The 15,778-nt window shown below is 44.8% G+C and overlaps 1 protein-coding gene and 1 long non-coding RNA gene across 2 annotated transcripts; one reads left to right on the top strand and one right to left on the bottom strand.

Moving 5' to 3' along the window:
* Positions 1-2,735: 2,735 nt before the first annotated feature.
* LOC118211124 lies at positions 2,736-15,127 on the top strand. Its single transcript, XR_004761963.1, has 6 exons — positions 2,736-2,935; positions 3,031-3,174; positions 4,506-4,572; positions 6,495-6,670; positions 7,853-7,965; positions 14,143-15,127. It is a non-coding gene; the product is annotated as an uncharacterized LOC118211124 (long non-coding RNA).
* Positions 6,454-10,496, bottom strand: fmoda (fibromodulin a). The gene is made up of 3 exons (XM_035387982.1): positions 10,433-10,496; positions 9,017-9,977; positions 6,454-6,723 (listed from the first exon to the last, which is right to left on the bottom strand). The coding sequence occupies exons 2-3, from the start codon at positions 9,930-9,932 to the stop codon at positions 6,572-6,574; spliced, it is 1,068 nt and encodes a 355-aa protein (XP_035243873.1). The 5' UTR covers positions 9,933-9,977; positions 10,433-10,496; the 3' UTR covers positions 6,454-6,571.
* Positions 15,128-15,778: the final 651 nt, after the last annotated feature.

The following is a 15,778-nucleotide window of genomic DNA, read 5'->3' as shown; positions in this document are numbered from 1 at the left end:
ATCTAATCCTGAAAACTGTTTTGCTTAATAATGTAGATTGGAAAAAAGAAAAAGAAAACCGTCAAAATCACGTTATTTTCAAACAAAATGTTGAGAGGAGATCCTCGTTTCTTCCTGCCTGTTTTTAACAAGGGAGTCATTTATACCGAGAAAAACGATGTTAAGGTTAATATGAAGTCATCACAGAAATTGTGGTTCAGCCTGCTGAGTAATACGATTTTTGGGTTGTTCGACCCACTAACCTTATAATTACAGTCAGGCACGACAATGATGTGTGTACAGTGTAGGTCAGCACGTTTGGACAGTGGGCTATGACGCCAGACGGAGTATTTTTTGGATGTGATGAATGGTATTACAAATCCTGACAGGTAAACCTGCTACATTTAGACCAAACTGATGCAACATTTGGTTATCCTACTTATTTCACCATTTTTAAAAGTTTGTTTATTTGATGTGATCTGAAGGATGAGCTATTATTAGCTAGCAGACAAAGGGCCTTTTGTTTGTGAGGGTACACACGTGACGGATGATGGCGTCCTGGTCCCTGTACCTGAAGGAAAAGGTTACTCCTGTATTCAGAAACATTGTCAGAAGAGAGTTTGTTTTTCGGTTTTGCAAGCAAGTTAATTTTAAACACCTACCGCATATCAATGTTTGAGGACGCCAGTGACAAAATATTTTAGGCCTACATATGTGTTGTCTAAATGCATTCATTCTCCAAAAATGAGAAAATTGTTATTTTTAATCATATATTTCATTCGAAGTATTTATTACACTCCACTAAAACTTTTTAAACACAGAATTAACTGTTTGAACAGTCTTTACCTGTGGTACCCGCATATTTTCTTCATCATGTTGCTTGCCTTGCTGTGATTTATTATTATTATTATTATTATTATTTATACTCCCGCCAAAATCTGTTCCAAAGGTCCGTTTGATACCTGTTTATGTGAAACGAACCGGACCAATACAATCTATAACAACCCAAACGGACCTAGTTCGGAACTCAAAAAGACTATTATATCTGAAAACGCACTTAGACTACGTGTTCCAATTCTCTATATAGGGTGGCCAAATTCTAAAATTAGAAACGTAAACCATTTGAAGGAAGGTTGCCCATTTCAGAGGTCTTTGAGTGTTCATCTCTGGTTTATGCATTATCATGGTTAGACAGGCCGAGTTTGCACGTTAACAGAGGTATGCCTAAATTTAATTTAAAAAAATTGTAAAATTTTTTAATTAAAAAAATTAAAAAAACCCTACATGCCAGCCAGACCCCTTCGTTCTGCTACCTCAGGACGCCTGGCAACTCATCCTCTTCGCACCTGCGCTTCCCGAACACGTCTCCTGTCAGTTCTGGCCCCACGATGGTGGAATGACCTCCCCGTGGAGGGACCCACTTCAAGCAACGACTTGAAGACTCACCTCTTCAGGCTGCACCTCTCCCCATCCCTCCCTACCTCCCTGTAATCTCTTAAATGACTAAGCTTAGGGTTGTAACTAGGTAGCTGCTTTCGTAGGTGACTTAGTTAATGCACCTGTCTTAACTACTGCTTGTATTTTTGCGTAGACTGCATTGTTGCTGTTCTCGTTTGGGCTAGTGTTAATCAGTTTAACCTTCAGGGTCCAAGTTGAACTATGCGGTTGTTCCCTGCACTTGGACCGGCACTTCTCTCTAGGGTTTTCGTCATACTTGTTCCTGGTTATGGTTATACACTTTGTTGTACGTCGCTCTGGATAAGAGCGTCTGCCAAATGCCTGTAATGTAATGTAATGTAATATGCTTCTTCTGAGCTTTACGATGAGCAGCTGTGGTGTTTGTGTTTCAAATTTTAGCCTTTACTGGAACTAGAACGACCACAACACATCTTTTGGGTTATAAAATATAGAATAGTCTAGCATCTCTCCTTTAAACGTTTTTGTATTGGTTGTTATGCAACTGAATAGTTGTATATGTATATGTGCAATATATATAATAGCCTACTTCATATTGGCACTTAAAAGTGTTATTTTACTATTTAAATGCTATTTTATCTTCCTGCACGTCCTACAACACGCCTAAAAAAACAACAGATGTGTTATTTTTGCGATGGTAGGCGATTACATGGTGAAATTAGTTGATGCAAACGCTTAGGTGTCTCTTGGCCGTTGTCGACGGTGCAAAACTGCGATCGTTTTAGAGATCCGCATGATCAGTTTGGCTGTTGCTAGTGTATTTACACTGACGTCTGCACCCGACAGCTCAGAACTGGCTAAAAATACACGTTTCCGTCCAATTGAACCCTCATAATGATATAACATACTTCACGCCGAATGTTGAGCTACAAGAAGCACGTGATTTAAAAATATTTTTTAAAACTGCACAAGCATGATGTATACCAACCAGAGCATTGAAGCCTCCAGCCACCAGCTCTACATTACTGTGCAAATAATTGTTGGGCGACATGACCACATTCGCTAACCCATATTTATAGTAACATAATTAAGCTGGGCTTAAAGACCGCGAAGATTTGCGATTCTGTGTGCATCTGCATGTAGTGTGTACATTGTGTTATGAAAAAAGAGAAAAGCTATGATGTGATCACAGCAGGAAAATGATGGTAAAAATGAAAGAAGCACTGTGTTGTGAGTCAAGCATGCAGACATGACTGAGCAGCAATGGGCTAGTGCCGTTTAGCACCGCCGCTAGCACTATGATGAACACTGTCATCATGTAGGCCTATGCGAGACAAGAAACGAAAACGATTGTACTGGCAACAGTTAGGTTTTTCCAGTTTTTTACGTGACATATGTGGGCGCATAACATGTTTCTTTCCACATTAATGCTAGCTTTCAGAAAATAATCAATATGGATAATTCCTGGTTTAGTTTAGATGTTTACGTATCAGGTCTGTATCTATGAGAGTGGAGTAGGGCGCTGTTGTGTTTGAACCATGTAAGCACTCGCAGTAACGTTGTGTTTTCTCAATGCACTTCATTCAGATTTTATCTTGGTCCATATCGCAGTTAATCGGCACGGTTTTCATGCAGGAGCACGGAAGAAAGGCTGAGAAGAAAAGTAATTGAACTGGCTTGTCAACACTACGCATCCCCTGTCAAAGTGGCGAGGCAGGTTTGCTCATTGAAAGAAGCAAATATTGAGAAAGGGATGAAACGGTTCCTAAGAGCTTCGCAGTGAGTATAGTTGATAGTCTTTTTCATATTGTTATCTTGCTGATAACAGTTCACTCGATCCTGGAATGTCCGTTTGAGTAGTTCTGACAAAGCTGTGTCCACCATTCAATAGCGTTTAAGAGATTATTGCTTATATTGGGTGGGGAGGGGGTGGGGCCTTTCCTCCATACAGAATCTACATTTTTCAAATCCTTTGGTCTGCACTTGTGGACTGCCCTGTTCAATCCAGATCACTCATTTAGATTTGGTTTAAGTCTGGAGGCTCACATGGCCATTGCAAGACACTAACTTTGTGGTCAGTTTACCATTTTACTGAGTTGATGTTGAGGTGTTGTTGGGATGATTGTCTTGTGGAATGGTGAATTTCTGCCTGTTTTAACTCTCTGGTTTGTGTCTGGGAGGGGGCGGATGTGTTGGACACTAGGTTGTTAGCCAGTGGGCTAGTTAGCGATACATTGGCCCTTCCCAGGGAGGCATGAGGTTCCCCTGTGTTAGTCAGTCAGTTCTAATAGGATATTTCTGCTGCCAATCAATGCACAAACACTGTGATTGGAATACAAATCTCTGGCTCAGCCCCTCTTTAATCGCTCATGATTTAATCGCTCATGATTCTCACGTGTGCACACATACTGTAGGGTTCGTTTATTATCTCCCTGAGGCCCACTGAGCACTAGAGAGCGCTCTCCAGCCATTCGGAAGTTCAGAACGTTCGGAGTGCTCTCCAGCCGTTCGGAAGTTCAGAGCGTTTGGAGTGCTCTCCAGCCGTTCGGAAGTTCAGAGCGTTCGGAGTGCTCTCCAGCCGTTCGGAAGTTCAGAGCGTTTGGAGCGCTCGGTGTGTTGTAGTTTGGAAGTTCCGAGCACTATGCCTGCGATCACTTGCCACGCGCACGGATATAGGAGAGACTGATCGCTCCAATCTGAAGAGGTTATTGTGGTTTGTACATGAACAGATTCCCAAGCACTCTATGACACTTACACCATAGAGTGTTGAGATCAGAGCAGATTTGCAGGGTGAAGTTACGAAACCACCATTAATGATTCACCAGTCAGTTTGATCATTTGGGTCAAACCCTCTTTCAACCCTCTCATGAAGTGAACAGCTTTGCCAGCTGTGGGCTATTTCATGTTTTCTGCAGGTGTGTCCTGCTGCATTGACCTTGTATGAGGAACATTACAGGATCTGTGTCTTTGTTATATTATTGTATGCGCCTAACCCAGGACATATTACAGTGGCTAAGGTGGCCTCTAACGTCATGATCCCCCAGCAGGTACCCACATCTTTCTGACCACACCTGTCAGGTACGCTTTGGTGTCTGTATCTCCTTCCACAGGCACCGCAGTTCACTGCCCGAAACCCATCCCATCAGTCAGCTGACTAAAGGTGCTTCACTCTGGCTGGTGAGTGAGAAGCAGATAAACCATGATTACTGTTGCAATCCCATTTCCCTGGAAAGAACCGCTGGTTTGGGTGTCATCAACCAACCAGTAGAGGGCGCTCACTTCAAAGAAAACACAAGAGTCCGTGGAGCTTGTGTACAGAATGAGCTCAAGACATGAATTCATACAAGTGGTTGTGAGCATTTGTATGTGTACATGTGTTTGGGTGTTCATGAGCGTACATGAGTGAAATGAGATGAGCAGTGGTATCATTGTGTCTGAAACAGTTTACTTGAATGCAACTAGTATACTCAATAGTAGGCGAGTAAGCTGTTTCAGACACGGCCCAGGTGTGCGTTTAAAATAACTAGCACACACAGTGGGTCCCCAGGACCAGGGCTGAGAAGCACTGCATCTAAAACACTCATTCAGGCTTTCTATTTATGTGGTACACTGAAGAGAACCGACTTCATTTTCTTATCAAAATATTTATTTTTATCAAAAGAACCATAAAAAGTAGCCTATAGTTTATTCCCTAAATCTCTACCCAAATCCTAAGGCATTGTGGGTAATACTGTAGCATGCAGTAGATATGTATTCATCATTGGCTTTTGCAGCACAGTGCAGTCACAGCCTGACTTATTTCCTCTAGAGTTGAAGAACACATCGGGGAAGTACTGTCTCACAAAGAGGTTATAATTACACACTTTACAGAATAGCAAGGCCCTATATAACATGCTTCAGAAACACAAGCAAGGCCCTATATAACATGCTTCAGAAACACAAGCGAGGCCCTATATAACACACTTCAGAAACACAAGCAAGGCCCTATATAACATGCTTCAGAAACACAAGCAAGGCCCTATATAACATGCTTCAGAAACACAAGCAAGGCCCTACATAACATGTTTCAGAAACACAAGACTGCTCCCTGGCTTTCCCCACACTCTCCTGGGTACTCCATTAATAGGTAAGTAAGGCTAATGACATTGAGTTTTACACGGCAGTCAACCTCACGCATACCCAGATGTGTTATTGGACCAGTTCTCCTGGGTCCATTCTGAATAAATACTCACAGCATTGTTCACCTGCTAGTCCTGAGCTGACATATTCATACTGTGTAAAGCAGAAGGAGCTTTAGTGATTACTATACGCTGCTGGTGGGCAGTGAGTTATATCTACAGCCCTGTGTCCAGCCCCACCTGGCCTTTTACTGATGCCAGTGAGAGAGAGCAAATTAACCTGCTGCTGGAGCCACAGCAACTCCAGAGAAAAGTGGGAAACACGCTGAGCTGGGCTGAGCTGAGCTGAGCTGTGCTGAGCTGAGCTGAGCTGAGCTGAGCTGGGCTGGGCTGGGCTGAGCTGGGCTGGGTTGAGCTGGGGTGGGCTGGGCTGGGCTGGTCTGGGCTAGGCTGGGCTGAGCTGGGCTGAGCTGGTCTGGGCTAGGCTGGGCTGAGCTGGGCTGAGCTGGGCTGGGCTGGGCTGAGTTGGGCTGAGCTGGTCTGGGCTAGGCTGGGCTGAGCTGGGCTGAGCTGGTCTGGGCTAGGCTGAGTTGGGCTGAGCTGGTCTGGGCTAGGCTGGGCTGAGCTGGGCTGAGCTGGGCTGGGCTGGGCTGAGTTGGGCTGAGCTAGGCTGGGCTGAGCTGGACTGGGCTGGGCTGGGCTGAGCTGGGCTGGGCTGAGCTGAGCTGGGGGTCACAGAGCAGTTATTCACTGAACATTAGACTGGGGCTGGATAAATTCACACCTCATTTCCTAATAGAAATCCATAGAAAAAAACAGACACAATTTATACCCCAAAGAAAGAACTTAATGATCCTTATTTAAGGGACAGAAAACAACCCACTGGGATTTTCTCTTGACTAAAAGTACTGTTATCAAAGCCTTTGTTTCTTTTTCTGCCTTTTTTTTTTTTTTGTTACTCTTAACTTCTGTGAAAGTCAGATGGTCTCTGCGGTCTCGAATGCTGAGTCACAGAAGCAGGAATTCCTTGTGCGCCCTCTGCTGGTGGCTTGGCGCGACTACATCTCGATGGTGGCTGCGAGGCGGAGACAGAGAGCCGCTTCGGTTGGCAGGTCTTCCCGGCTGATCTCGTTCCCGTCCAGCCTCAGCACCTTCAGGTGCGAGAAGTGCACCATGTCCACCACACTGCACAGGCTGCCCAACGTGAACTCTGAGAAGACATTTAAGATTAATCGCAAAAAGGGAAACCCAAAACTTAATTTGATGTAAAAACAAATACGAGAAAACCTAAGAAGACTATATGAAACGGGTGACTTTTTAACCATGTTTTAAGCTTGATAACCTTGAAAAAAAGGGCCAGTCACATTAATACAGTTGGACTTTACATGTGAAAATATAAGGAATGTATTTTGTTGTTGTAAAAATATTTCACAGTTTGCAAGTTAAGAGATTATTACCAGTACATACAAGGAAAAAAAATTGTACAAATGCACAGGGCTGCAGTTATGCATTCTCAGACATAGGACAAAATTGAGATACATTATGTAACAAATTAAGAATAATTACATCCCGTATCCTGCCCCCCCCCCCCCCCCCCCCCCCCCCCCCCCCCGGCCCCAGGCCTTTGGACAAAGTGTCCCAGTTATCCGGCTCTACCTGTGGCCCAGCTTAAACTTCTATTCATGTGCAATCTTAACTTCTCCCAACAAACACCTTTGTGTGTCTGAAATTCTGAGTTACCTGCTCCTGTCCAAAACCAATTTCAGAGGTAGTTTTAAAGCTTTCAAAAGACAGTGTGTTTGGTTCAGGCAAATAAAATGTAATATTTCCATGCAATTGTGGAAATTTTTATTTCAATTTTCATGTTCAACAAGAAGACATTTCTGGATGCAGGAAATAATAGAAATCAAAATTTATCAGAGTAGAACATCTAAGAAGCAGACTTATGAGCAGATGTGTGCTATCAGATTTGCATTTTTAGAAATATCTATTTAGATTTGTTAAGATGATGCTGGTGACAACAGGAGTGCAAGAAACACATTCCTTAATTTGTTACATCATGCTGCTTTGTTTAAATCTCAGGGTATGATTGGTCGAAGCAAAGCCATCATTAGTGTAGTATGGACTTAACTAAACACAGCCTGTTAAACCACACCCTCTCCATTTGCCTTCTGGGAATTTTTTTGGCTGTTACTCCTCCCACCTGAGAAAGTACACTGTGTTTCAGACACACCCACTTCTGGCGTTTCCACTTTTAGAAGAAAGACCTTTTGATGTATTACCTCAGAGCAATAAAGTTTTTGGATAATAAATCAAATAAACACTTCTTTTCTGTATAGGCTCCAGCACCCCCCACGACCCTGCTCAGGATAAGCGGGTATAGATAATGGATGGATGGACGTCTTTTCTGTGTGCACTAGATGCAAGAGTACATTACCACGACTAAGTTAGGGTGAGTATGTAAGGGTGAGTAAGTTAGGGAGGGTATTCTAGGGTGAGTATGTTAGGGCGAGTATTCTAGGGTGAGTAAGTTAGGGTGAGTATGTAAGGGTGAGTATGTTAAGGTGAGTATGTTAGGGTGAGTATGTTAGGGTGAGTATGTTAGGGTGAGTATATTATGGTGAGTATGTTAGAGCGAGTAAGTTAGGGTGAGTATGATAGGATGAGTATGTTAGGGTGAGTATGTTAGGGTGAGTAAGTTAGAGCGAGTAAGTTAGGGTGAGTAAGTTAGAGCGAGTAAGTTAGGGTGAGTATGTTAGGGCGAGTATTCTAGGGTGAGTAATTTAGGGTGAGTATGATAGGGTAAGTATGTTAGGGTGAGTAAGTTAGAGCGAGTAAGTTAGGGTGAGTATGTAAGGGTGAGTAAGTTAGGGTGAGTATGATAGGGTGAGTATGTTAGGGTGAGTATGATAGGGTGAGTATGTTAGGGTGAGTAAGTTAGAGCGAGTATTCTAGGGTGAGTAAGTGAGGGTGAGTATGTTAGGGTGAGTATGTTAGGGTGAGTATGTTAGAGCGAGTATGTTAGGGCGAGTATGTTAAGGTGAGTATGTTAAGGTGAGTATGTTAAGGCGAGTATGTTAAGGTGAGTATGTTAGAGTGAGTATGTTAGAATGCATGGGATGGCAGCTGAAATTTGAGCACTTTTCCAGTTGAGAAACAATTATTCCTTGAAGAGTAAGGGACTGCATGGTCACTGTAGGACCAGGAATAGAAGCAGAGTAGAAGAACGATGGCAGGCACTTCATTTCTACAACTGCAATGGCATATAGGGATGTCCTGTGAGAATGAAGACCTAAAATAACAGAACATCCGACCCAACAATCATTTAAGCATTTTTGTGGTTATCTGATATACCCATTACAAGAATTTATGTGGGGGTTCATTTGCAGTATGCTGCTTCTGAACAAATGCAGATTTCCAGTTATATGTTTCAGGTTAAATGGTGACTTTGTAGTAGATGTTTATTAGGAAATGCCTCCCAGAGGACCGGCTGGCTGGATTACCTTTGATGTGATTGGCCTGCAGGTAGAGGTGCTCCAGGTTGGTGCTGACCGGGGGAATCCTCTCCAGCTTGTTGTAGGACAGGTCCAGCTCCACCAGGCCGCTGTTGTTGAAAGTGTTTGGGGGGATCCCGCCATCCGTCAGCAGGTTGTGGGCTATGCGCACGTACTGCAGCTTGACGAACTTATCCAGGAAGCCGGTGGGCAGCGCGTCAATGCTGTTGGACTCCAGGTAGAGCTGGTGCAGCATCTCCGGCAGGAGGTCCGGAACCTTCTTCAGCCTGTTGTTGCTGACGTCCAGCAGCGTCAGCGACTGCAGACCCTTCAGAGCCCCGCCCACATCCTGGATGCCGTTGTCGTTGAGGAGGAGCACGCTCAGTTTGGCCATCCCGTCGAAGGAGTTGGGCTGCACCTTGGATATTCGGTTGTGGTTCAGTCGCAGGTCCCGAAGTGACCTGGGCAGCTGTGCGGGCACACGGGACAGGTCGTTGTGGTACAGGTAGAGCCGGTCCAGGTCCTTCAGCTTGGCGAACACCTTCTTGCCGACCTTGTCGGAGCTGAGGCTGTTCTCGTGCATCATGATCCAGATGAGCCCGGTGGCGTTATCGAAGGCCCCGTCGGGGAGAGCGCTGATGTGGTTGTGCTGCAGGTAGAGGTACTTCATACGGGACGGGATGTAAGGGACCTGCTGGATGTTGCGGCTGTCGCAGTACATGGCGACGGGGAAGGTGGGGGGGCAGTCGCACTCCGCGGGGCAATCCCCCCCGGTGGTGTCAGCCTGCAGGGAGCCGTGCGCATACCCCCGGCTGCGCAGAGCCGACAGCCAGTAGAACGGGTCCTGCCGCTGGCAGTGAGCCAGCTGCGCCCAGGCAGCCAGGAGCAGCAGCGCAGTCAGCCGCATGGTCGCAGTCAGCTGCATGGTCGCAGTCGCAGGATAAATCAGGAGAATTTCACTGCAACAGCTCTGAAATGGAACACACCTCATTAATCTGGGCAGACGTTTTACATAACATTTTCCAAGTGTTTTTAGTTCACAGCGTCTGGACTGTTCTACTGAAAGATGTACTGTACATCCTACTGCCTGAACAGGACTGCTACAGTTAGTGTAAAAATAAATTACAGGAGTTATATAAGTGCACTCTGTATGTACTGCATATTAAATATACATGCATGTACAGTCTGCCACATAAATGTGTTATTGAAAAATGTGATCTGTAAAAAATCAAGGATGGAAACTTTAGAAAGAAAGAAAAGCAAGCTTATGAATGCAATTAGTGTGACAGTCAAGTTTTGAACAAAGACCCAATTTTCTCAAAGCTGTGCTGTGTAACTCTACACATCCCCCTAAAAGTCTGATCTGAGAAACTCACTGACAGACCTACACCCCTCACCGGTGTGTGAAAAGTTAGGAACACTGACCTGTTCAGCCGGGCAGCCCCTTCTCTTCCCCGTCACCGTTCCTGGCTCACTTGGACTGGAGGGAGCCGAATGCCACTGGCTTTGTAAACACCTCACCCCCCCATCTCCCAACCCCCATCCCCCAACCCCCCACCTCCTGCTCTTTCCCCCCACCTAAGCCCTGTCCACTGCTCTTGCCTCTGCATATAGCATCCCGTGCTCATTGGAATGGGATTGCCCCCATATGTGGGGTATGTTAGGGGCACACCCTCATTAAGGACTGAGAGGGGAAGTCGTATGTTATCACTGACTGTGCAAAAGGGGGGCTGTTTCTTACCAAATGCTGTTTATTTGGGCTCCATTTTGGGCCACCAGGTTCGAACGTTCCCTAAATAGCCAACTGCAGGGCTGAAAGAGCTCCATGCACTGATAGAGCCCACAGAGCGCTGTCTGTAATTACTGTGGCCCGGGGCTGTAACTGCTGCTTGCTATCCCTGTTATCCACATGAATGTTGTTATTTATTTTTTGACTTGTGTGGTGGGAACTCTATGTTGTGCACAGACAAGCAAAAATTAAACTTGACAAGCTTGTTAGTTTGAAATATACTGGCATGTGGAGAGAATTACTTTAATTTTGGAGGAAAACTGTGCCTCACGGTAAAAGCAGTTTGTCATGAACTTAAAGTTCTGTGCAGTTTTAGCAGGAAGCTTGATACTCCCAGACCACTGGAACAGGCTGCATTCTATGGTCAGATCAGGCTGTACTTTGCAACTGAGGTGATACTCTGCCCAAAACCTTCAATCCAGTCTAGCAGATTGTGCACAATCAGTGACAGAGATTACACAACTGCATTTTATGTGAAATAGTAGCCCTGCGGAGGATTATTCAGTGGGGTAGACCAGCCATTATACCCAGGAAACCCTGGCCTAACACAGAGAATATCGTGTATATTACACTTTATATTGAGTGTGGAAAGGCTTTGTCCTGCAGTCTCTACAGCCTCCGTACTTCCAGATTATGCCCCAGGTAGAACCCAGACCTCTGCCATGGATTTACTGTCTCTCCTGTCCTAAGTGGGATGTTTTGTTCCTCTGAAGACCTCTCCTTTCCTGAGGTGATGGTTGCTGTTTGCATCCTGTCTGAAACTCCAGGGAGGGTCTGACTCGTCCTGGGGAGGCCTTTCTGGGCTGTGATGCTTTAATGGAAAGTGCAGCTGGTTTTATGGGGGTGGTGTGTGTGTGTGGAGGGGGGGGTTCAGTGAGCCCCTGGCATAGTAAACACACCCAAAACCGGGACCACTGGAAATAACATGTGGTGCCATGAACATGCTACCTTTCAAAACAACATACAATCAGCAAGGAATTGCAGCACAGCCATAATCATACTACAGGATCTAAGGACCCACCACAACATGCATGATGCAGACGCAGCAGTTCTAAATTAAACTTTGCAGGTTTAAATGAAGGGCTATGGTCAGTGCAAATATAGGGCAGACCCTACCCACTAATCATGCACATGTCCGTACACCCTTCCTGAGTCATAGCCACTCAGATTGGTGTGAGCCGTATTTGTTTTACGGTTGTCTGGCTTTCATGTATTTAACAAGTAAATCATTGTGGCTGTCGTATAGGAAAGGTTTTTAAAAAGGCACAATAGTTTCTACTTATTGAAATCTGTGTAGTGCCAGGTCTTCCAGAAGCTCAGTTTTCGCCTCCTGAAGTGAGAGACCATGTGACTATCTCTGTGTGAGGCTCAACTCTCAGGATGCCATTCCTGTTGGCTCCAACCCCCAAAGGACAACTCCATTCAACATCAGGAAGCACTTTACATTCCTGCCTCTGAGCCGATCGGGCCTGGGGTTTATGGGCAGGTCCCGCCGAGGGCTTTGGGAGGAAGCTATGCTCTGCATCGCACTGTCCACAAACCGGACGATACGCAAAATCCCAGCCTAGCTGACCGTCCTAATTCTCCTCAGCCGTTTATAGAGAACAGGAGCCCCTGACTGCGACCCAGAGGAGTCTCAGATGTGGCTCAGAGGAGTCTCAGATGTGGCTCAGAGGAGTCTCAGATGTAGCACAGAGGAGTCTCAGATGTAGCACAGAGGAGTCTCAGATGTGGCTCAGAGGAGTCTCAGATGTGGCTCAGAGGAGTCTCAGATGTGGCTCAGAGGAGTCTCAGATGTGGCTCAGAGGAGTCTCAGATGTAGCTCAGAGGTATCTAAAGTGCTCTTGAGATACTCATAACTGCCCTGAAACTACACAGCTGCTGAATGTTACGCTGTACAAAGCTTTTAACCGGAATCCGTCTGGAAATACCTCCACAAAGGGAGTCTTGTTCTTGTTCTACTAGTCCGTCTCCTTCCCCTGCCCCCTCTGTGGAAAACGTCTGGGCAGTTACTGAGTGCGGCAGATATACCTGCGAAACCGAGGAAAGAAGAAAAGCACCACCACCCCCACCCCTTCTATTTTATGCTGTACTTCAGTGTAGATATGTACATGCTGGTGTCTGGAGTCAGGTTAATGTTAATATCTGTGACTTCATACAGTCTGATGGAGTGTGCCTGTGATGTCATTGGTCACATGTTCCAGGGTGCCGGGAAGTCGTGGGGAATTAATTCCTTGCAGATCAACATTCCTAAAGATTCCTGTCCTGCGAGGCCAGATTAAAAGGAATACCGGTTCTATAGTCATGGGAAGTTCACTGTTTCTGAGACTCTGACCCTAATTAAACGGGGATCATGTGTTATTGGTGTTCAGCTTCAAAAGCTTTTTTACCAGAGTTACTGATGATTTTGAGAGCCTTTTTTCTTGTTTTTTATGGGCCCAGATTAAACAGTTTTTGTAAGCCTATAAAAAATGAGAAACCCCCAGGCGGAAGATGTAAGGAAATTGTTCTGTCCAAAGCCAAGAATTTGTTTGTTTTCCAAATGAGCTTTGGTTGGTCTGAACAGCGAGTCTTCTGTGTTCTGGTCTTCTGTGTCACGTTATTAAAACATCTCCGAGGCGGCAGTGCTGAGTAAACACTGCTGGCTCCGGAAACCAGACTTTCAAAGCGGTCGGTGATGATCCAGCTTAGTGAGACCTTGGATGTTTCATTAAAACTCACTTGACTTCCCTCCTGTTGGTTACTCAGAGCTTATTTTCCTCTCTGGAACACGGCACAGAGCTTGTGCCCATGGTGGAGAATCTATGCGCAAATTCTGAACATTGCAAAATGTTGGAAGGCCAATGCAAAGTTACTAATTTATGGCACAGTTTGTGTCACATGAAGGAAAGGAGTGCTCCTCTTTAGAAGTGCTGAATCAGTAGTTAGCAAGGCGGGCTGTTTTTCATTAGAAATGATATCCCCACAGGGTGTGGAGACACAGACGTCAGGACTGGGCTGGGGCTTTTGTGACACTTTAGGGAATAAAGCATATTCTTGTTCCCTCGCTGAAGCCGTGCTTATCTGCCAGATGGATCAAACGGATATTTTGTTTTTCCATATTTCTTGCATTTCTTTTCATGAAAATAAAATAAAATAGTCTCATGTGTGGGCAGTAAAACAAAGCTAAAATCAGTTTCATTTCTCTCCCAAAGGATGAATGGATAGCCCACCTCTAATTAATCTATAAGCCTTAAACAACATGAAGGCATCTGGTTCCTTTGGCATCCTATGATAGTAAAAGATGCACATTTATGTGTTATTGCTGCGTGTTGTGGTTTTGAGTCGTGTTAATTTGTGTCAGCAGGAGGATGAGCAGCTCCCTCCACTGGGGTTATGAAGACAGAAGGCAGACTGCTGAGCTGGTGACAGACTAAGAGCTCCTCTGAGGGGCAGGAGGACCTTCACCCTGTGAGGGCCCCAGAACAGCAGCTCCATTGTGTGGCCCTGCCCCCATGGGGGCCCCATGCGGGACCCCCAACGCAAAGCAGATGTCTTCCTCCTTCTTTTCTTGGTCATGTGAAACATGAGCATTTAAATGGCATGTTGCCTGAGTGCCATGGCATCTCCATGACCTCATAGGGTTTCTGGGGACTGGAACCGAACAGAGTGTGATGGGAGGCCCTGGGGATGCCTGAGCTCATAGTGCAGTGGGAAAGCAGAGAGAAGCTTGCACTGTGTGTCTCCACGGGAACCCATTATTTACAGGCGGTGGCACAAGAAGAGACCCCAGAGCTGCTAAGAGTGTCCATGGATAGGACATCATCGGAATGTGCTGTGCTGCATTTCAGTGATGCACAGTATGTAGGTGATGATCACCTTTGCTGAAAGTTGTTATATCAGCCTTCCAGGGTACATATTGGAGGGAAGAACCACTTCTACATTTCACTTCTGCCCTGTTTCTTGACTGGAGGTTTGATTCTGTTCCTCAGCTGTGGGGGTTTGATTCTGTTCTTTAGCAATGAGGACCAAATAAATTGAATAGTCTCAGCTTAAAAAATGTAATCAAAATGTATACCTTAGAAATATATAGTATAACAGTAATATACAGTTTAACTCAAAGACCAGTAAATACTAGACCATATTCTCTTTTATGGACCTATTATCCTCCGTAGTATAGTTTGCATTTTAAAACAATTCATTTCGGTGAGGTCGTGAAAATGAATGGGAGTGAATTGGGAGCTGGAAAACTGGGAGGAATGGTGCTGCCATTAACTGTCAATAGGGACATTTGATGTTGGTATTCACGCTATAAAAATACAATGGGGCAAGGTCCAGAAAATTACTTGTGTTATACCAATAAACTTAAAGTTAAAAAAGTTAAATATCCCTTTAAGTTGCTCCACCAAATTGGTTCAATGCAGTCAGTTTCCTGAAACAATTTGTTTAAAACAAACTCCTTTGTTGTATTATGTACTGACGTATAATGTTTTCATTGACGTAGACAGAAACTCCAGCAAGCTTCCAGCCCGGGCACTGGGCCAGAGGATTATGGGAGATTTTTCCAGGATCCACTAATTATGAACATTCAACCAAATATCTTGATGTATCATGATGCAAAAATCCTGAGTCATGTTATGTTATATTCTAGAGCATTTTGTGTACAATAGCATCATTGTTGAAATCTAGTTTAAAGAAACAGTTTATTATCAATAATATTGTTGCCAACATATTTATAACTGTCATTTGAATTAAATTAAAAAGACATTTAATCCATCCAAGCTGGAAGAGAACAGTAGTGTCGTTCAACATGAGAAACTGGAAATATTTCTTTAGGAAAGACCTGGCAGGCCACAGTGTAGTTTCTTTAAACATAAATACGCACAACATTGTAATGATTCCCTCTTTAGCCACGCAGCATGTGGTCTACCCCTCAGTGGCTTGGCTTAGCTACAGCGAGCTACAGTGATAACCACAAAACCCCTGCAGTCATTATTGTGACT

This window comes from Anguilla anguilla, chromosome 13 (genome assembly GCF_013347855.1).
Source record: "Anguilla anguilla isolate fAngAng1 chromosome 13, fAngAng1.pri, whole genome shotgun sequence".
Classification (NCBI taxonomy): domain Eukaryota; kingdom Metazoa; phylum Chordata; class Actinopteri; order Anguilliformes; family Anguillidae; genus Anguilla; species Anguilla anguilla.
The sequence above is the reverse complement of the archived record's forward strand: the minus strand, read 5'-3'. Positions and strand labels throughout refer to the sequence as shown.

Bases quoted from the DNA above. Each gene is read 5' to 3' on its own strand.
- fmoda (XM_035387982.1), bottom strand. From the start codon at position 9,932: ATGCAGCTGACTGCGACCATGCGGCTGACTGCGCTGCTGCTCCTGGCT. The intron at 6,724-9,016 runs GTAATCCAGCCA...ATGTCTTCTCAG, and splicing joins GCAGGCCAATCACATCAAAG to AGTTCACGTTGGGCAGCCTG.